The 23,062-nt window shown below is 31.0% G+C and overlaps 1 protein-coding gene across 1 annotated transcript in view; it reads left to right on the forward strand.

Annotated features, from left to right (window-relative positions):
• The window catches only part of LOC118199164 (dual specificity mitogen-activated protein kinase kinase 1-like), an 80,545-nt gene that overhangs the window by 33,724 nt on the left and 23,759 nt on the right, over positions 1-23,062 (forward strand). The window contains exons 6-8 of the mRNA XM_085815230.1: positions 1,387-1,511; positions 7,336-7,534; positions 19,088-19,164. Of these exons, the coding sequence (XP_085671356.1) occupies positions 1,387-1,511; positions 7,336-7,534; positions 19,088-19,164 (401 nt within the window). The remainder of the gene's footprint in view (positions 1-1,386; positions 1,512-7,335; positions 7,535-19,087; positions 19,165-23,062) is intronic.

Consider the following 23,062-nt stretch of genomic DNA (forward strand, 5'->3'; position numbering starts at 1 on the left):
TCCGGGCTTTTGTAGTTTTCAAAAAGAGATGTTTAGCTGCTGAGGTATTTCTAGTACTTTCTGCTTCTGGAAATTACTGGAAAGCAATAAGAGAGTCACATTACAGTTACAGCTAACATAGTGATCAATTATATTTATTCAATTTCAGTACATATTACGGTAATGCAGGAACCTGACATAAAGCCGCCAGTGGCGACATTTGGTAGTTTCTCGCCAAATTTGGTGACAAAATAAGTTGCCAAAACCGTTGTTAGCCTGGCAATATTCGGCAAATTACCAAGATACCCATTTAAATGCCCCTGCGCCTGTATTCTTACTTTTTTTGCATAGTGTCTTAAAATTTGTTTCACGTTACATTACGCAGAAAAATACAACAGTTTCGCATGTAATTGCACTAAAGTCATCTACCTATATACAAAATTCGTAACTTTGTGTTATATAGATATACTAAAGCTAAATTGAAATAAAACTGACAGCCAAAACAAAAGGAAGATATTGCTAGATATCCAATAAGAATGTAGTCTGTATTTTTTTTATTTAGAACAGTGTATATGTGTGATAAATATGAAATTTATGAAAGAATAATTAGTCTATAGTTATTAGACTCAAACTGTTCTATAAGAAAACGAAAATTGAAAAGAAATTTCAGCTTGTCATTGAGCAAAAACATAAACTTTTTCAGTAAAGTGTGGAATAAAAAGTTGTGTTTATTGTAACAAAAATATGGAATTTAGAAAAATTATCTGAGATAAATTCGAAAATTTTAAGATGAATTCCCTCCACCAGATGATAATCCAGGAAAAGTATCTGTCTTAATAATATATAGAATTAGTTATCTTTGTATCCATGTTTCTTTTGATAATGTACAATGTTAAATGTGTTTCTTTAATGGTGAATGCTATTAGATTATCATGTACCATCATAACTGTGAGATTAAAAAAGGGGGGAAAATGAGAAAAATTGTGAAAATCTAATTTGCTAAATAGATTCCTGTTTATTTTTGTTAGCGAGAGAGTTGATCTTTGTTTTAAAAAATTAAATTGTTGCTTTATATGGATTTGGATTTAGTGCTACTTTTTTTCTGAACACCGTTCCCCCCCCCCATACTTATGTATTCTTTCTAAGCACTAACAATCATTTCTGGAACTTGATATTTTAATGAAAAAAATCTAGTTTATCAGTTAGTTAAATTTTTGCTCAAATGCATGAAATCTTTGATGAAATATTAGAAGTCAGTTGTCTGGCAGAGAAGTTGATTATGTGTATTTTGCTATTTTAAAATTCTATTTTTCTTTCTTGTAATTTTATCTAAATAATACAAAATATAACTATAACATTCTGATTTAATTATTTATTTATTTATTTTATTTATTTTTAAAATTACAGATGTAAAACCTTCTAACATTTTGGTGAATTCTCGAGGGGAAATAAAGATATGCGACTTCGGAGTGAGTGGTCAATTAATTGATTCTATGGCTAACTCATTTGTTGGGACTAGGTCTTATATGTCGGTTAGTAGCGAATTTTACTTTTCTACTTATATTTATTTTTAGATGTAAATTGTATCATTCTCTGCTTTTAATTTACAGATTTTTCTGAACATCTGCATGTCTCCAAATTGGCATTTAAATTCTTATTAATCATTTTTACTAATATTTTACTATTAGAATACAAATATATCTTATATTTGTTTTATTATATCTATATTTGAAATATAAGATATATTTGTCATTGAAATTTTGATAAAGTACATTGCAGCTGGATAAAGCCATTGATAAGAAACTATATTAATGCTTTGTGGATGGCTGCTGCATATATGCTGTAGATAGGGACTTACCTAAGAAGATGATGCTAGGTACGTGTGGCAAAACAGTATCTTGCATTGCAACATGTGTGTCATTCATTGCAAGATCCCATGCAGCCAACATAAATTGCACGTTATTATATCTTATATTTGAAATATAAGATATATTTGTCATTGAAATTTTGATAAAGTACATTGCAGCTGGCTAAAGCCTTTGATATGAAACTATATTAATGCTTTGTGGATGGCTGCTGCATATATGCTGTGGATAGGGACTTAAATAAGAAGATGATGCTAGGTACGTGTGGCAAAACAATATCTTGCATTGCAACATGTGTGTCATTCATTGCAAGATCCCATGAAGCATACATAAATTGCACGTAAAATATACATTCAATTTACCTTTTTATAAAATGCTTACAAGTTGAATGTAAAAATATCAAAAAATGTGTCCAGAAAAAAGTAGATATTCGCATATATTTTTATATTACAATATGCATAAGTTATACATAAAATTTAGGTATATTCATGCAAATGATCATGCTTTATTCATAACTTTTACATAAAATATATGTAAATTTTAATGATTTACATGTATTTTTGGTGAAAATTTACATATCTTTATTACATATATATATATAAATCTTCCCAATTTTCTTCCTTATATTTTTAGTGAAAATTTACGTAAGTCTGCACTATTTTTGTCCTTAGTTAACATATGTATTTTTCATAGAAATTTATGTTAATTTTAACTGTTTTTTTCACCTGCATATAGGTATAATAATTTTGGTAAAAATTCAGGTAAATCTCTTGTACTTTTTAATGTGCATCAAGCTGCATTTTTGGCAAAAAATTTGCGTAAATTGCGTACTTTCTTACTAAATCTACTACTTCATTTATACGGACATTTTTCTTAAAATCTCGGGTATACAAACATTTATTTAGTACCATAGTGCTACAATTACATGCAGATAATATATGCACATTATGAATATTAAAACAGCAGTCTAACTGCATATAATTTTCGTATACTGGCACTTTAGTTAAGTAGCAGTAGAATAGAATATATACAGTCAAAAGTCTTTAATCTGGACTCATCGGGACTTCGGCAATTCCGGATTAGGGTTTTTTTCCGGATTATAGATCATCAGTTTAAATCTGGTAAGATGGTATGCAGAAATTATAAAATTAAAAATATGAAACTGTAATTTATGAAATAAAGAGCAATTATGATCTAAAGAGTATCAAAATTTACAAAAAAAAGCTTAATATTTATTTGTTTATTTTATTAAACATTTCTTTCAATGCGTGCATGCATAGTGCATGCATTACACATAGTCAAAATTAAAAAATTGCAACCAGAAAACTATTTGATGTGTATTCGTGATATTTATAATGACGATGTATTTGATTTAAATCATATCAAAGACGGAGTACATCGAGATGAAATACTACATATAGTAAGGAATTATAAGCCGAATAAAATAAAAACATCTGTCCTGAAGATAAAGATAGTGCTGACAAATCAACTTGCAATTCGTTGCGTGCCGCGACGTCCCCTGCCTCCCTTTCCCGCAGAGCAGCGTGAAATTGATAAACAGATTTCGGAATGGTTAGAGAAACAAAGGATGTGCCTTTATCCATTTTTTGCAGCAATTCCACTTTTTGTTTGATGGTTATCTAAACATGCTTTCGTTTTGTAGATCCTTTGGCAGCTCCAGAATCGGAAATTCTTTTTGACATAATCAAAAGTTTAAGCTTACTTTTATAAAATTGCACTAACAGTCTGCAAAAAATAATAAACCGGATCCAATTAGAAGATTAAGGAACAATGCAATTTGCAACATTGACTGAAATAGATGATTAAATAATTTTAGCTTAACTTATACCGTCTGTTATACATTAAACGCGCATGCATAAACGTATTATGTGCATGTGTAAAGGTATTATGCGTTTATGCATGCGCGAAGAGCTTGTAGCTTTGAGGTCCGGATTATAGATTATTCCGGATTATGGACATCCGGATTAAAGACATTTGACTGTATATATAAGACATAGTTAAACTTTTATAGAAGCCAAAAAGTTATTAAGAAAATAAATTTTCTAAGAATTTATGAGTTTAATATTGTAGAATAAATAACAACTAATAATACAAATATAACTAAATAATATCATTACTCACCTGTTGGAGACCGAAGAAAAAATATTTTACTTACGATCATGATAATTTTACAAAAACAGTGTTCAGTTAACACACATTTCTATACCATATCAGATTTATGAACAGTAAATATTTTGTTGTTCTTAATTTTCAGAAAAGCAAAGAGTTTAAGCTGACATTTTACAGTTGCAAAGTTGTCCTAAAATGCATTAAAGCAAAAAAAGAATACCTTGCAAATGTGCATAATATGGTTAAAGTTTCATCTAAATATAAAGATCATTAATGTTATGCTTAAGTTTTAGAAATATTTAGAGTGAAAATTTTCATAATGCCAGACATGTAACTTAGTAACACGATCAATAGCACATTTTGGTTTGAGAAGATCTAGAATGAAGTATGATGATACAACAGTGCAATATCTTCATTTGCCAAAAGAATTTAAGGATGAAAGTTTTGGTAAAAGTATTAGGATGTTTAAAAATGGTGTAGTTCAAAACCACAGAAGCAATTAAGAGGGAAATTTATAAATTGACATTTACTGTTGTTTCAAAAAGAATATTGGCATAAAATTATAACAAATATTTGCCAGAATTCAGTAAAGGTTTGCTTGTGCCATCTAATATGATTTCAATTTACACAAGTAAACTGATGTTTCAGCACACAATGATAACTAAAATTTTCAGGTTCTTTGATTATAAATAATTTAAATTACAAGAGTGGTGACATTTATGATTACTGTTTACTTGTACCTTTTATGCTTTCTGTTCCAATTTCTTGTATCTAAGTACTAAAAACATATTTATTTAGGAAGTTTTATTCATTCAGTTATTGTTTACATTTATGTTTATTTTAATATTTTGATAAATCAGAAGCCAATACACAATTAAAATGTTATATCAGTAAATTCCTTCAGGATCACACTACAGATCTTGAATTAAGATAACAGTGGCATCTAACCTTACGATATAAAATATTTTAAGATGTATACATTCATATAAATTCTGAGTAGAATAAGAAAGCAAACAGAGTTAGGATAAATAAAAATAAAATCAGAAATGATACTGCAAACAAGAAGAATCGAGAAGTCAAGTAGAATAAAAACAAGCCTAGTTTTTGAAGTCTTCCTTCAATAATCAGTTTCAGTTGAAAAGTTTTATAACATCTTCAAGTAGGGTTAATAATTGTCACTCTGCAAATTTCATATTTTATGTACAGCAAATATTTATTCCAAGCTCTGTATGTAAGTGATCCAGTAAAAAAATGCAGTTATAGCTTGAAGGATTTTCTTTATTAAATAAATGAAAGAATTCCAATGTAACATTAATTTACGATGCAATAATACCATATCAAGTTTTTTCCCTTTGCAGTTTGACACTGTTATTTTTGAAAAGCCCATCTAAAATACTTACTGTCTGATGTAAAAAAAAAGCAGAAATATTTGTAGCAACTTTAGTATGATGCTAATTATTAATAAATTTTCTAAAAATTAACCCTCAGACTTCTGCGTTTACACAAACATATAATTCTTCATAGTGTTAATGTATGCATTGGCTTACAGGTACTGAAAATACATGCTCAAAAATGTAAGTAAATATCTTCATGAAAATTATATGTTTTAGTGGCTAATAACAGTTACCAAATTTTAGTTTTAACATATTAAATCACTTTAATTTATGGTGTTATAATGCCATATCAAGTTTTTTACCTCTGCAGTTTGACACTGTTATTTAAAAAAAAAAAAAAAAAAAAAAATACTTAACTGTCTGATGTAAAAATTGCAGAAATTTTTTAGCAGCATTAGTATGATACTAATTATTAATAAATTTTCTAAAAAATAACCCTCAGACTTACGAATTCACAGTCATGTAATTCTCCATAACTGTTAGTTTATGCATTGGCTTGGAGATACTTCAGATTAATTAAATGCACAAAAGTGTAAGTAAATGTATTCTAGAAATTTATATATTTTAGTAGCTAGTAACAGTTACTGAATTTTAGTTAACATATTAAATCGAATCTGTTCTTAGTTGGCAGATCCATTAATTTTGGATAAAATATGCAAGAAATCTTCCTAATGAGGAGATTTATGGAGAATATGTTAAAAGAAAGAAATCATACTGACATTACATTTAGCAGAAACTGGGAAAACTCCATGTGGCTGGCCTGTTTATGAAGAATAAAGCTTATGTTGAAATACCAGTTCTTGGGAGAAACCTGGTTGATTGTGCCCCTGCACCCAGCAACATCTAGTTTTGCATTAGTAAAGGGGTTTTTGCTTTGTTAACAACAATGAGTTGAGTGTATTGCTCAACTTATTGACTACAGCTGATATGATGAAGATTTATAAAAACTGGCTTCCTAACTGCTGTATATAGTATAAAAGCTTGCTTCAATTAGTGTCTCAGTGCTGTAAGTGCTTGTATACAATAATGACCCCAAGGTATGTAAGTTCTCTCAAAATGAAAAGCTTTTATTCCACTAGCCTTTGTTAATTTCTTACTTATTCTCGCTATTATGCATTTCCGATATAATTCAATGAAGAACTGAGCATAAAAATAATGATGAAAGCTTATTCATTGCATATAAATTAAGTGTTCTTTTCCTCTCAATAAACTCATTTTTATACAACATTTACACATTTTTTCTTCAAAAATGCTATTAGATTATTTATTTATTATTTTTTATATATAATCAAACTAGAACATGGTAGAATCTGATAAAGAAGCCAAATCAAATGCATTGAGTTTCATTTTCAGGCTGTAATACTCAGACTAATTTATATCATTATCACTTCTGTGCCTTATTTATCTGTTACAGTTGAATTTAATTTTAGCAAAATAGATTGCCTGCCTGAAAGAAGGAATGTCTTCTTGAAGAAAGTTTTCAGAAGCCAAAAACTACATATCAGTATATTGAAATAAATCAAATATCTGTTTATTTTAAACCCCAGAAATGATAATAAAATAGAATATTTTGGCTTATGGATGTGTTATTTTTGCCCATTGCTTTGTGCTTCACAAAACTTAATTTTCTTTTTGATTTATATGTAGTTTATTTTTTATTAGAGTTTGTAGAGACTGATTGTTTTTTGAGTCATTTGCTCTGGAGGTGAAAAGGTGATTGCATTAATTACTTTCAGTTTTTGTTACTTAGCACTCACCTTTTATGCATTTGCTACTAATGCAGCTGAACTCGTATTAAAGGTGTTTTGTTTAATTTTAGTATTTTTATATATTCTTATATGTTCTCTGCTGCACAACATTTAAATCTGAATTTAATATACTGATAAGTGCAGTAATAATATGATCTGATTGATATATGTATATATATATATTAAAGTATAATTTTATTTTATTTATTTTTTACATAGCCTGAAAGATTGCAAGGAACACATTATACAGTTCAATCTGATATCTGGAGTCTTGGACTTTCTCTTGTTGAAATGGCTATTGGTCGATACCCAATTCCTCCTCCTGAACCCAAAGAGCTTGCAGCAATTTTTGGCCCCAAGTATTCAGCAAGTGCAGATCAAAGTGAATCTCCTTCACCTAGCTCCAAAAACAGACCTAGTAAATGGCCATTTTTAATAAACTTCCCTGTGACAGTTGTTTAATCAAGTCGTCTTTGTAATAATATTACTTGTAATAGTATTGTGATCTTTATATTTCAGAATCTGTTATATACAATATTTTTGTTTTTAGAGAGTTCTAATAACTGTTTTTGATTGACTGATCAGTTTTGTTTTAATGTAATTTTAACTAGAATTTGTAACAACAGTATCTGTCATATTAGTGCAAAACTGACAGTGGGAAGTAAAGTCTGTTATATTAGCTTCAATGTTTAACGGGGTTTTCGTAGTTAGTTTGTTTGTTTCTGAAGTGGTGGGGAAAAGTGCTGATATTAATAGTTTCTTCTGTATTGTGTGAATGAAAAAATTAGTATTTTCCTTTACTGTATACAAGGTTTGTATAGGCCTTAAGAGTCCTTAAAAGTCCTTAATTTTGGCCAAAATCAGCAGAAGGTCCTTAAATTTCAATTAATTAATGAAATTTCTGTCTGTTTTTACGACTGTCATTTTGAGTGTGAATTAGCATTTTGGAGGAATATTTTTGGCAATTCACTGATGTATATATGGTTATCTTTTGAATGGGTTCATGAGTTATAATTTGTTTCTATTTCTAATGTGGGGTATTCGAGTTTCTAAGCAAGAAGTGAAACGTAAGCATTTTGAAATTCATTTTTTCTAATAAATAGCTCTTAAATAACTTTTTGCTTTTGGGGATGTGAATTCTTTTTATTAAACGGTTCTAAATTTGTCGACTTTTCAACACTTTTGCGATTTTAAGATCAGTTTCTGTAGAAACTTTTTAATTCCGAAATCTGATAATTTTTCAACGATTTTTTTTTAAACATCGTAACATTGATTAATTTCATTAAAATAAAGTTAATGTATTGAAATTATATTTCAAAAATAACATTAAAATAAAACATTTTTATTTTTCGCTGTCATATTATGAAGTTTTGTTTTGGCAACTTATTAATATACAATATTTTGAATCTGAAAAATAAACAAGGTATAATGCTATAAAGCACAATTTACGAAACAGCTCTTAGCGAAAGCAAAATTAGCTATGTAATTAATTAAAAAGTCTTCTTTTTAATTTTTCATAGTAAGAGTTTTTCCTATGTAATTAATTGTCTCAGAATATTCAAAATTCTCAGAATATGTATCTGTTTTCTCTATAAAATTAATTTTACACTTTTTCCTCCTTTTTTTTCCAAAATATTTCTGGCTTTTTGCTGTTACAGAATTGGTAGGGATAATTTTTCTTTAGGATTTTAGACATTGCAGCTTGGAAAGTTTAGAAGGATTTGAAGACAAGGTATATAGACTCATGATTCTAGAAGATTCAAGAAATAGGTGACAAAATTAAAAATATCTTCATGGTATCAACACGTAATGGATGTATTTTACGGAAAGTTTACAATGAATTACTTTTTGGAAGAATGTCTGGAAGAACAATGAAAACATAATATTTCAATGTTTTTACTTATGATATTAGAATCTTAACATCTTTATCTTCCCTTTATTTTCTCTACTTTTTCACTAGACATAAGCATGGAAAATATCAAAAATGCTTCTAATCTTATTATATGGGCCGGCAATTATAGAAAGGGTTTTTTTATTAATAAAGAAATTGAAAACTTACAATTTAAAAGGTTCATCTAATATGTCTTAATGCATCATACACATAGCTGGAAATAGGCATTTTCCCACCTGATGCAATCTCTGTGGATCCTAAATTCTGCTGCCTAGTACCTTTTTAAATTCTGCTTCCAATGCCTGTTCTAAATTCTAAAAGTTTTGACATTTCTAGAATTTGTTGTTCAGTGTGTCGCTAAATTCTAAAAATTCTACCACATCAGCTCTGTAACCGGCCTTTACCATATATATTCCATATTTCTTCTGAATGTTCATATTACTAAAATAAAATTAGCCACTTTTTCTGAACATTCTAAATGCATTTAGTGTTTTTTAGAATAAAAGAAATCCTTAATTAAATCCAAAAATTCTAAAATGTAAAGGAAACACGTTGAAGAAACTGCGTACATAAAGAAAATTTTTCTTCAAAGATATGTGCAGTTATTATTATGTAAATTACCCAGTTGTTTATGATTTCAGCCTTTACTGTAATTTCCCATTTCTCTTTCCTCATTTGAGCCAGATTAAATTTAAATTAAATTGTATAATCTTTGACCACTAGTCCACATTATTAGTTTGAATTTGACTGTTCTTGTTTAATTAGTCACCGTGAGCTGTAATTGATTTTGTTAGCATCAGAACATGCCTTTATGTTCTAAGTTCTTTTTAAATAAGAGGCTTATTTAAGCCTTTGCCTGATATTGTAGTTATTTTCAGAAATAGCAATAATATGCTTCACGTCTATCGGGGGTTTTGGACTATATAACTTTTACCAGATCAAGTAAACCCTCATAGGTACATTGTGGAGAGGGTGACAAGTCAGGAGGAAATAAAGCACACAGAAACTAGCGAGAGCAGTTTTTTGCATATTGAGACAAATCTCTAATTGTTAGAAAAGATGCTTAAAGTGAAGGAAATCGATATAAACTAGCCAAAATGTTTGGGAAGGCTTCCAATTAAAATGATGGGTAAATATTTTGTACAAAACATAAATGTTTTGTAGCTTTTAGTGTGTAATTATCCTAATAGCGTTTAAGAATCAATGTCATACATTACATGTATTTTAAACTGTGAAATTTTATTAGATTTTGATTTTAATAGGGCTTTTTAACAAATATTGTTAAAAATAAAATTTAATAGTGGCCATGTAAATACATAATGACTAAGGTTATCAAACTACCTCATTTAATTATTTATAACTAACTGCTTACCCTTAAAAATTATCTCTATATGTTATTGCCATTCATTAATACTCACTGTGGTCACAAGATAAAATACAAAAATGTAAAAATTCAAGAAAAACTTATTCTTTGCATCTACTGAGACTTAAAGTAATACAAAAAACTTATCACCTCTGGTGCTTTAATGCCTTATTGGAACCTTAAAGTATATTAACTGGGTTACAACCCCTCGAACTCTACACGAAGCTATGACACTAACTGCATCAAACAGAGCCTAACTTTCAACAGTTGCCAACCGTGCCTACATTAGGCTATTCAGGTTTGTTCTAATCAGCGGGTCTCTCTAGACAAGCAGCAGCACTGACAACACTCAGTCTTGTTATGAATGATGCTAATTATGAACTTACTTGTCATTTTACATGACAAAATGTGACATAAAAAAATAAACATAAAGCTAACTGTTAGTAAAACGTAAATGTTGGTCGTATTCTTTCAAATATGACCAACTATTATAAGTATAACATATTTAATGCTACTTGATAAGTTGCATAAAGTTTATTTTATTCTCAAACTTATTAATAATTATGTTCATTAATTCATGTTTAATAATAATGCATACTACTTACGTATCTATTTTATTTTTAGGATGGTGTTACAAAAGTGAAATTCAGGCATAGATAATATTTTTAATTGAATTTATTCAGTTCTTATTTGCTCATAGGTCCTTAATTTTTTTCATTAATAGTTCTTAAAAGTCCTTAAAAGTACTTAATTTCCGTGTGCAGAAATGCGTACGAACCCTGTGTATAGTTAGAGTGCTGATTCTTAGGTTCATTTTTGCAAAGCACAATGAGATTTTGAGTATATATGTATGTTATTGATGGGTAGTACATGTGACAGTTATTGAATTGAAATTGTAGGGCTAAATTATGTTGGGATAGATTATGTAAGACTGTAATTAAAAGTCTTTAAAAAAATTTTTTTGTGAGGATTTTATTTATGATAATGGTGAATGACAGAATGTTGTGAAACTGATTAGCTGTATCTTACAAATATTCAAAACAAATCTCTTCATTTTGATGTACAAGACACAGATGGCGTTGGCTGTCATTGAATTAGGAAGAGAAAAAGTGTTTTTCTCTTTCGACCTTGTGACGTGAACCGATTAACATGTGTAATAACTTTAAGGGCCAGAAAAATTTCCTGAAAATTGTTAAATAATGTATACATTTTGTAGTGTAGATAGAATATAATTAGATAAATCAACTTCATAGAGTTTTTATTCCGATTCAACATCACACTACCCGGTAAGTAAGCAAGTTTTGTCTTTAGTTTTTCTGGATTGCTCAGTATTTTCGATGAGTGGAGGAAGTATTTTTATTTTAATGATATTTAATGATAAGATTATGTTTTAGTAATAACATAAAGTGGCGTCCGCGACAGGACTCTAAGAAATAAACTTTAAAAAAAAATATTTTAATGGTTATAGATAGTTTTTGATGTATTAAAGTATAATTAAGTTTAAATTCGAAACTATTTTGTAAAGCATTTTATTTTATTTTGAAAGTTAACTATGGAAGCTGTAAAGGCTCTGAAACTTAAACGGGCAGGTTTATGCACTTCTTTTGCAAAAACTGCTAATATTTTAAAAACAGAGTTAGTAAAAGAAGATTTTTCTGTAGATTTAGTAAGATAAACTTACTGAACTACAAAATGTATATTCAGATATAAAAAATGTAGATGATAAAATTCTTGATTTGTTAACTGAAGATGGAAAAACTTTAGAGGATGATGTTACTAAAGAAATCGAAAGTCGCGAGGTGCATTCTGATGATTTCATAACACTAACTCGGCAAATGAATAAAAAATTGCAATTTTCAGATGAAATCAATTTAGAAACAAGACCAAATGATGGTGCTGGTATTTGTTGTAGTAAGATTAAACAGTGTAGACTTCCGAAAATCGAGCTTAAGAAGTTTGATGGGGAATTGATAAATTGGCTAGCGTTTTGGTCGCAGTTTGAGAAAATTCACACTGACCCTGATTTATATGAAAGTGACAAATTTTCCTATTTGATTCAGTGTATGAAGCCCGGATCACGTGCTAAAGAATTCATTGAAAGCTATCCGGTGACTTCGGAAAATTATGATAAAGCTGTTTTAGCTTTGAAGGAACATTTAGGGAAACCTGAATTATTAGTAGAAGTGTATGTTAGGGAACTAATTAAATTAATTGTTTCTAATGTGAAGGCGGATCACAAGGATAAATTACCTCTTGATAAACTGTATGATAAAATTGAAGCTCAGTTGAGAGCCTTAGAGTCTTTAGGTCTTAAATCGAGCGAAAACACATCGTGGTTATTTCCGATGGTGGAATCGTCACACCTCTGTGATGTTTTAATGGCGTGGCAAAGGAGTTCGCCCTTTAACCAGCCTGAAGGAACTGTTCTTTCTCGCCTTACCAACGTGATGAAATTTTTAAAGTCTGAAGCCGAGGGTGAGGAGAGATTAAAATTGGCACGTAATGGACTCGATGGTGTTAGTCGTAAAGAAGGATATCATAATAAAGCAAAGAGGGAAACAAAAGGTAAATTTAAATTTAAGAAACAGGCAAATGTTCCCACTGCCACAGGTTTTCTTACAACTAAAGAACATGCATGTATTTTTTTGTGGTAAAATGCATGATAGTAAAAATTGTTACGATGCACGTTCATTATCTCTTAATGAAAGGATTTCTAAAGTTAAGGAGAAAAAATGCTGTTTAAAATGCCTGGAACCAAATCATAAGCAAAGTTCTGTAAACAGTTTGTTAGGTGTTTTGCTTGTGGTAAATCACACTCAGTTATTTTGTGTCCAGACATTAATAATGAAACTGAACCTCCTACAGAAAAATTAGAAATAGACAACATACATACGGCTACAGCCAGGCAAACTTGTACCACTGACGTAGCTTTAATGACTATGCGTAAGAGTAGCTGGTGTCAAAAAGCATAAAGATGTTAGAGTAATCTTAGATTGTGGTTCCCAGAAATCGTATATTTTGAAATCATTAGCCACTGAATTGGGGTTACCAATTATTTCCAAAGAAAATGTTGCTCTTACTTTATTTGGAGGTGCCAGAACAGAAGCAAAATTGCATAACAAATATCGGGTAAAATTATGTTCAGCCAGTCCGTGTAAATATTCAGATCTAAAATATGTGTGGGGATCTAAAATATATGTATTATAAATAATATGTGGGGATATACTTCGGGTACCCAAGGGTTCGATATTAAAAGAATTAAAACGAAACAACATTTGGTTGTCAGATTTGGGAGCAGATTGTCCAAAAATAGAAATGCTCATCGGTAGGAATATTTATGGAAAAATTCTCACAGGATCAGTAAAACAATTAAAAGGAGGATTAACGGCAGTCTGCACGAAACTTGGTTGGACAGTTTGTGGTGTATCGGAGGAATTTGTTAATCACAAAGATAAAGATGCTTCCATTTTGTGTCCAAGTTTAGTGGGTCACAGCTTTAAAATCTCCAATCTTTGGAGCTTAGAAATGATCGGAATATTAGATGCTCCTCAGAATTCAACTAACGCTGCTGAGGAAGAAATTGCCCACGAACAATTTTTAAACTCTCTTTCCAGAAACAAAGATGGTCATTATTGTGTCAGATTACCTTGGTTAGTATATAACGCAGAATTGCTGTCAAATCGTCATGTAGCAGAAAAAAGATTGTTCAATGTCACCCGAAAACTCAAGTCTTTACATAAATATGAAGAATATGATAGAATTTTTAATGAATGAATGGAGGAGGGTGTAATTGAAATAGTACCAGACGATGGACTGAATTCTAAAGGGCACTACTTACCGCATCACCCAGTATTTAAACCAGACAGTGTCTCAACTAAGATAAGACCTGTTTTTGACGCATCGTATAAAGTTAATAGATTGCCCTCCCTTAATGATTACTTAGCAAAAGGGCCAAATTTAATAGAAGAAATCCCTTCAATTTTGTTAAGATTTAGAGAAAAATGCATTGGCGTAACCTCTGATATCCGGCGTGCATTTTTACGGATTGAATTACGGAAAGAAGATAGGGACTTTTTAAGATTTTTATGGTGGGAGAAAGAAAATGTTCTGAAGGTTTTCCGCCATACGAGGGTAGTTTTTGGAGTAAAGTCCAGCCCTTTTCTATTATGGGCGGTTATTTCAGTTTATTTGGGACAAGTACCAAAGGAACAAAGTTCTATTGCTCAGAAATTAAGTAAATCTTTTTATATTGATAATTATGTGGCTTCTGTTGGTAACGAAAAAAAGCTTGTGAATTTTGTGAAATATTCTACTGAAATATTAGCTGAAGCAAAAATGGACTTACGTATGTGAACAGTAGAAAAAGATGTGGAACTAACCCAAAGTACTTTGTGCACTGAGTCCACAATGGAGAATTCTGTACCAGTTTTAGGGATTATGTGGGACAGAATAGAAGATAACCTTTATATTGAAATTAGACTGTATTGGTTTTGAAGAATTTGTCTAAAAGAGAGGTTTTATCATTAACGTTAGACAATGTTTGATCCTTTGGGTTTCTTGACACCTGTTTTATTGCCTGCAAAGTTACTGCTACAGGAAATTTGGGCGATAAAAGCAGACTGGGATACTCCATTACCAGATAGTCTCAAAAGTAAATTTTCGAGGTGGTATAATAAATTACAAATTTTGAATAAGTTGAGAATACCGCGATGTATAGGTTTTGGAGATGGAAGTTCCTGGACACTTCATGTATTTGTGATGCTAGCCAGCATGCTTATGCCACGGTAATATTTTTAAGATGCGAAACTAAAGAAGAAACATTAGTCAGTTTTGTAATGGCTAAGTCAAGAGTCGCACCCTTAAAAGAACTTACTATTCCCCGTTTAGAACTTATGGCCTGTCTTTTGGGCATGCGTCTTTCCAAATATGTGACAGAAGTTCTTACATTAGATGACATCCCGAAACATTTTTGGACCGATTCCACCACGGCCATATCTTGGATTCAAAGAAATGGTGTGTGGGGGACTTTTGTGGGCAATCGCATGAAGGAAATTTGCGCTTTCACTAAAGCAAATCAGTGGTCATATATACCGGGTCATTCTAACCCAGCTGATTTACCTTCTCGTGGTTGTTCCCCTCTTTAGTTTTCCGAATTAAATTGCTGGAAAGGGCCTGTTTGGCTCAAAGGCCCTAGAGATAGCTGGCTAAAATTAGAGGTTAAGCCAAATGAAACTTTAGTTTTTTCAGAGCGCTGGAAAGGCATAAATTCAAATGTAAGTCTTAGTATAACTACAAAAACGGATAAAGTTAAGTGGTGTGAGAAGTTCTCTAAATTTTCAAAAACGTTAAGAGTTTTAGGTTGGATAAAGAGATTTATCAAAAATTGTCAAAAGAAAATTGCAAATAAAGAGCCTTTTCTGTCTGCTTCCGAGATACAGGAATCTAAAATTATACTTCTTTTACTTGTTCAGGGAGAGAGTTTTCCAGAGACTGGAGATTCCATCAGTGGTCTTTTGACCGTACGAGATCGGAGTGGCTTAAGAAGAGTAAAAACGAAAATCACCGAACGAGATGATTCTTATGCATTCTGGTACCCGATTTTATTACCTTCTAAGCATTATATTGTTGACTGTTTAATTAGAGATTACCATTTAAAGCATTCTCATGCCGACGTACAAGCATTAACATTATAATTAGAGAAGAATTCTGGATCATTGGTGCAAGACGCCAAATTAGATCAGTGGTGAAACAGTGCATCCGTTGTAAACGATTTACAGCAAAACCTCCAACTACTGCACCCATTCAATTACCATTAGACAGAGTTTGAGATGCTTTCGCATTTGAAGTTACCAGCATAGATTTATGTGGCCCTCTGATTCTCAAAAATAAAAACAAAGCCTGGGTAGTACTGTTTACGTGTGCTGTATATCGATGTGTACATTTGGAGCTAGTGACATCCGTAAGTACCGAATGCTTCATTCAAGCGTTTCGTCAGTTCATAGCCAGAAGAGGTCGGCCATCTACAGTTTACTCAGACAACGGCACGAATTTCGTCGGTACATCTGCATTGCTGAAAAAGGTCGATTGGGCAAAGGTAATTGCTCAAGAAACTTTGCATCCCATCACTTGGAAGTTCGGTGGGGCGGATGATGGGAGCGTCTAATCCGCACAACCAAGAATTTGATTGTGAGAGTCTTAGGACAAGCTGCAGTCAATTACGAAGAGTTACTCACCGTCATCTGTGATGTGAAAGCCGTAATAAACTGTCGACCACTTACTTATGCGTCAAATGACTCTGAGGATCTTCTACCATTAACGCCTTCCATGTTCTTACAGGACATTAAGGTTTCAGGTACAGCAGATTTGGATACTTTAGATCGAAATAAACTCTTGGCTCGTCAGCGTTTTTGCCAAGAACTTTGAGAACCATTTCGTAGCCGTTTCCGCGAGGAGTACCTTGGACAGTTAGTACAAAAGCATGGACAGAAGGACTGTGAATTAAAAGTTGGAGACATCGTGCTAATAGGTTGTGAGAACCTTAAAAGAGTGAACTGGCCAATCGCTCGTGTCCAAGAACTTTGTACAAGCAGAGATGGACGTGTAAGAGTTGTAAAAGTGAAAACTAGAAATGGCGTACTAATTCATCCTGTACGTAAACTGTGTGCTCTAGAAGTGTGTTCCTGTACTAAGGATACCATTATTTGATTTTTGATTTTGCTTCTGAAAATCAAAAAGGTGGGAGTGTTGTGAAACTAATTAGTTGTATCTTACAAATATTAAAAACAAATCTCTTCATTTTGATGTACGAGACACAGATGGTGTTGGCTGTCATTGAAGTAGGAAGAGAAAAAGGATTTTTCCCTTTCGACCTCGGGACGTGAGCCGATTAATATGTGTAATAACTTTAGGAGCCAGAAAAATTTCCCGAAAATTGTTAAATAATGTATATATTTTGTAGTGTAGATAGAATATAATTAGATAAATCAACTTCTTAGAGTTTTTATTCCGATTCAACATCACACTACCCAGGTAAGTAAGCAAGTTTTGTCTTTAGTTTTTCTGGATTGCTCGGTATCTGGGATGAGTGGAGGAAGTATTTTTATTTTAATGATATTTAAAGATAAGACTATGTTTTAGTAATAACACAGAACAAAATACTGTGTGTTCTAAAAATTGAATACATACTTTAAAGGATTGTAAAGTTAGTTCTTATTTATATACTGCTTATTTTCAAAATTTAAAAGAATGTATATAGGGGGAAAAAAATGATTGTTAGTGTCTGTTTTAAATGTTATCAGTTCCATAATCCAAACATTCATGCTTAGAAATATGTGTTCTTTGTATATCTTTCTGAGTATCACATAAAAAACTGCGATCTTTGGTGCAGATTATTTTTGTAAAGAGCATGGAATATGCTTAGAATGTAAGTTTTTCTGATGGCCATTCTTCAAAATGCAGCAAACACATGATTTTAAAATTCCTATTTTACCTTACCTGGTTTGCTTTACAGATTTCTTCCGTTTTGATAATATATTTCCATTAACTTTTCTTGCCTTGTGTAGCTCATTGATGTCCATGGTCTTTGGGATTATTTCTGTGAGCATTTCAGATAGTACCTTCTGCTTAAAATTTATTTCTAATTCAAATGATTGTGAGTTACATAGGTGCATATGTTAAATGCAGTCTTCTAAACTTTCTGTGTCAACTGTGTTTTCAAATCTTGGGTAGCACATAAGGATACATTTCATTTAAAACTTGGTATCTTTTCATTATTTCAGACTAGGTAAACTTGAAAAGTGGAATTGTTGAAAGAATTAGCAGCTGTTAAAGTTTGTACTGTTTTTCTTGTACACCATGCATTCTGTGTGCTTCATGCTGTATAGATACATCATGAATGTCATCACTGTATTTATCAACTGGCATTATCCATTTATTAAATTTTGAATGTTTCATCTAATATTTTGGGTGATGAAATTTCTTTTTAGGTGATGAATGAATTTGTCTCACATGTATCCTGTAATATATTCAGTAGTTTTAATTTTTTGAAGAAAATACATTTATTTCAATTTATAAATTCTCTTGATTGTATTAATGTTACACAGTAATTAACTCTGGATTTTCCTTAGAATATGCACTATAATTTTGAAAATACATTTCAAATTTTAATTTGAGTACAAAGTTCTGTATATATCCTGGCATTCTTTCACGTATCTGTATCATTGGCCTTTATAACCTTTATACCTAAGGCCGCATGGAGATCATCTAGCAAGTGTGCTTTCATGTCATTTTCATAATCTATTAGCTAGGTGGTACCTGCAGTTGCTAAATGTATGTTTAGCCTTCAAGCTTAACAGAATCCAGTTTTCTAAAAGTATCAAAAAGAGCTAACGAACTATTTTAACCAGGTACCACTTATGAAGTCCACAATTTCAAATGTTTTGAAAAAATTTGAAATTTTGTTAGTCTATTTTTGAGCATTCAGCTAATTTTGCAGAAAATAATTCCAGTTTACCCTATTACAGTTATCGAATTTAGATTTATAAGAAGTTAGAAAAGCAAAATGAGTTTGAGTTATAACTTTATAAACTGTGTAATAATTATAAAACTTTCATAATTTGTTACTTTTGCTCAGCATATCCCAAAGGTTGCTTGCTTTTAATTTTTTAAGCAAAAGATTTTATAATTTTTTAATTTCAGTCAATAAATTTTTATTGCAGGTAGCTTTTACTTACCATATGGAGATGGCCCTCGAATTATGTCAATATTTGAACTTCTAGATTATATCGTGAATGAGGTAGGAATTCTTTTATTATTTCACAAAAATTTCATATGAAACTGTTTTTAATTATAGGATAAGGATTTGATGTATACTTTTATCTTCCTCTGTTTTTCTGTGACATGCAATTGGCTAAATTGCTTGATTTATGTGATGTTTCTCTTTAATTTAATAACAACGCTAAATCATTACAGTTTAGTGGTTTACTCATTTTTAGATCCTTCTGACATAATAGTTCAAATTTCAAAAGCTAGATTATTATAAAAGGTATAACTATATTGTAGTCCTCATGAAAGAGAGAATATTGCATAAAATGCAGGCATAGGCATACAAATGATGAACTGAAGGTATGAGAATTATATTTGATGACATAAACTTTTGGTAGAATGATTAGTTTTAAATTCAGAACAGTATTGTTCTGTAAAAGCAAAAATTGAATTTAAAGCTAAATCATTTGTTGAATGGTGAAGACTTTTTTACCTTTTCTCTCTTGATAAAAACTTGTAAAATTTATTTCTTCTAGCATTAATACTTTTTTGGTTCCTTTTAAATTCTGCACAATGAAATATATTATTATTGTTATTGTTGCAGATTCATTAAATTATTCCAAAATTAAGCAAAAAAAGTCAAGATCCTGTAGAAAATGCTTATGTATATTTGAAAGGTTCTAATTATTATTAGCTGGTCAAAGTAATCTAGAATTATAAATTGGTGCATTCATTTAACATTCTTTAATGACATATCCTTAAGTGGCTAGTCTAGCTTGAGGAAATTGAAACAATCTTTTCCATGTACACTTAGCTTTTGTATGCCTAAATTTTATAAATATATATGAAATGGCATTTGTTTGGGTCTTATCCCAAATAACCCACACTATAATAAGTACGCTAGTTCATTACTTTATTAAATCCTGTAATTAAATTACAATCACTCCTGTTCATAAAAAACTCCTGCTTCCAACAGCATATCTACCCTTTCTGGAACATTAAATTCTTCGTCTGCTAATTTTAAATTAGGAAGATCTTGCACTGAAATTTTTATTTTGCATGAAGGTGTTAAATCAGCAGTTATTTTTGGAATTACTAAAAAGTCCAAATTCTTTATAAAAGTTCCTTCTTTATTGCATATCGAAGCATTAATTTTATGCTTTATTGTCAAAGAAGCATCATTTATTCCCAAAACTGAAATGTTTGTTTTTTCTTTCTCTAACTGCAAATGCTCAATAAAATTATGTGTAAAAAAATTTGACATACTACCGCCATCCAGCAGACACTTCACTGTGTGTTTTCTTCTCTCATTATCAATGCATTAACGTTCAAGGTCGATGAGAGATCTCGTTTGGGAATGTTGCAGTCAGATACATTTGTTTTTATTTTGTTCCAATGAAGAGGATTCTTTCTCCTTTACGATATTTACTTTTGGAAAATGAATAGTTTTGTGGTGCCGTTTTTGACAAAAACAAGAATATTTCGATGGGCAATTTGATACTGAATGCATATGTAGACAGTTAAAACATAATTTGTTAGATTTCACAACCTGTACTCTTTCTTGTACCGTAATTTTAAATTCGATGGGCATTTTGCCAAACCGTGATTTCCATGGCATAAAATACAGTTCTCTGTTTTAACATCTGACAAAAACACTTTAGCTACACTTTTTGAGCTGTTATACTTATGATTAACATGAGAATTCTCAATAAGAGGTTTTGATCATGACGTGAAATATAAATCGATTTCTTTACCTAACTCACTAGGTGAAAACCATGAATCACCTTGCCTCTTGCCTCACTGAAATCTGAGAAACTGTTTCCATATCCAAAGATTGGTATAATGTGTCTGAAACTATGAGTTGTTTGAGGGTTTCAAAGTCAGTTAGCTTCCTTAATTTTAAATAAAACCCCCAGGTAGTTACTAGGTGTGAAGCGAACTGCGCATGAGTTTCATGTGGTTATTTAACAGTTTTTCTAAAGTTTTCTAAACACGAATATGGTGTTGGCTGAAACTCCTTCAGAACTACTTCTTTTACTTTTTCATAATTTGCAATATCCTTATCATGTAAATAGGTTATTATATTCGAAGCTTTGTCTCCTAACATATTTAACAGAAGTTCTGCTTTATAGTCCTCCGAAACATTTTTTGTAATAAACGCTCGTTCTAATGATTAAAAGAAAAATCTCCAACTCTCCGGCTGTATAGGAATTTTTACAGTTAAGGTCCTGACACTTTTTATTAATTGATCTAGTGACTCTGATTTCATTTTGGTTTTGCTTACACCATTAAGTTTTGTTTCTGCTTTAAGCTTAGCCAACTCTAACTCATTCTTTGATCTCTCAAGTTTTATTTGTTCTAACTCGATACGTTTTTGCTGTTTTTGCTCTTCTTGTTTCATATTTTCGATAATAGAGTTTTGCTATCTCTTTTACCAAATCTTGTTTAATTTTAAAAATTTCACTATTCTAAATAATATCAGTTAAATCTGCTATAGTCATTTTTTCGTCAACATTTAGATTTATTTCTAAGGCAATAAGCCTTAAATCTTCTTTTTTAGCGCCCTTAAATAATATTGTTATTTATAACAGAACAAAGCACAGAATGTACAGAATTAACAAGAGAGGAATCACAAACCTCTGCAGTGATTTACTTTTGATGAATGTCCTTATCCAAAATAAGCGATATTCGTTGTAAAGAACAAGCTGGGAATACTGGCAAACACAAACACTCCTGCGTTCTCAAAAACGAAACACTATGCATTCATGCACAAAACTCAATCTCCGGTGACTACGACCAGATATGTTTGGGTCTCATTCCAAATAACCCACACTATAATAAGTATGCTGGTTCGTTACTTTATTAATTCCCATAATTAAATTGCAATCAGTATTAACTCATAGTTGTGACCAGTCCTCATACACCGACGATGGCAATTCTCAAACTCGTCTGATCAGAACATTACAGATGCGCATGCATGGATTACATTACAGGTGCGCAGGCATGAACAGCATTATTCATTTCTAAATAGTAGATTTCACATTTAGTCAACATTTTATTGCTTTTAACATTTTTTTTTCAGAATTTTTTTCTAACCTCACATCATATTTAAAGGCATTTAATTTCCGTTTAATAGCAGTAAATGCTTTGTTCTTATCTGCATTTTCCTTTTACCTGTTTTATAAATTTACCTTTAAAAAAAAAAAAAAAAAATTTTTTTCAGCTTTTAATTACACTACTGTCATATTTTACTACAATAGCACTATAATCAGCTTAAATTTCCCAGTTTATTTTCTTTTCCTAGATGATATAAAAAGCTCTTTCAATATATGATAGATATTTATATGATTTCCACTCCCCCCCCCTGTAAATTGCTAAAATCTAGTCCAATTTGATAGTCTGAAATTTTTTTTTTTTTTTTTTTTTTTATTGCTCCATTTATTTTTAGTTTGTCGAAGTTTGATTATGTGTGTATGCATGTGCATGTCCCCCTGTAAATTGCTAAAATCTAGTCCAATTTGATAGTCTGAAATTTTTTTTTTTTTTTTTTTTTATTGCTCCATTTATTTTCAATTTGTTGAAGTTTGATTATGTGTGTATGCATGTGCATGTATGGTAAAGCAGCATACAAATGAATATGTACAGAGTGGCCAGAAAGTCCCTTGACTTGTGCAAATATTTCATTGTAACTTTGTAACACGTACAATTCATTGTTACACTTTTTGTCCAAAACATCAGTATGTTCGCCACCATTACCCCTGCATAGCACGTGTCTGAATGTCTTCCTACTCATCTGCTTTAGCAGCTGCAGTATCAGATGCTGGAAGGTTTCAAGTGTTGCCTAACTGGTATAGTGGTTAACCTCACTGAGTGCTGTGCCCAAGGGCCCGGGTTCGAATCCCGGAGAAGGTATAGATGTTTGTAAATGT

Source organism: Stegodyphus dumicola, chromosome 4 (assembly GCF_044657685.1).
Source record: "Stegodyphus dumicola isolate Sdum_Otavi_A_Nest chromosome 4, ASM4465768v1".
Lineage (NCBI taxonomy): Eukaryota > Metazoa > Arthropoda > Arachnida > Araneae > Eresidae > Stegodyphus > Stegodyphus dumicola.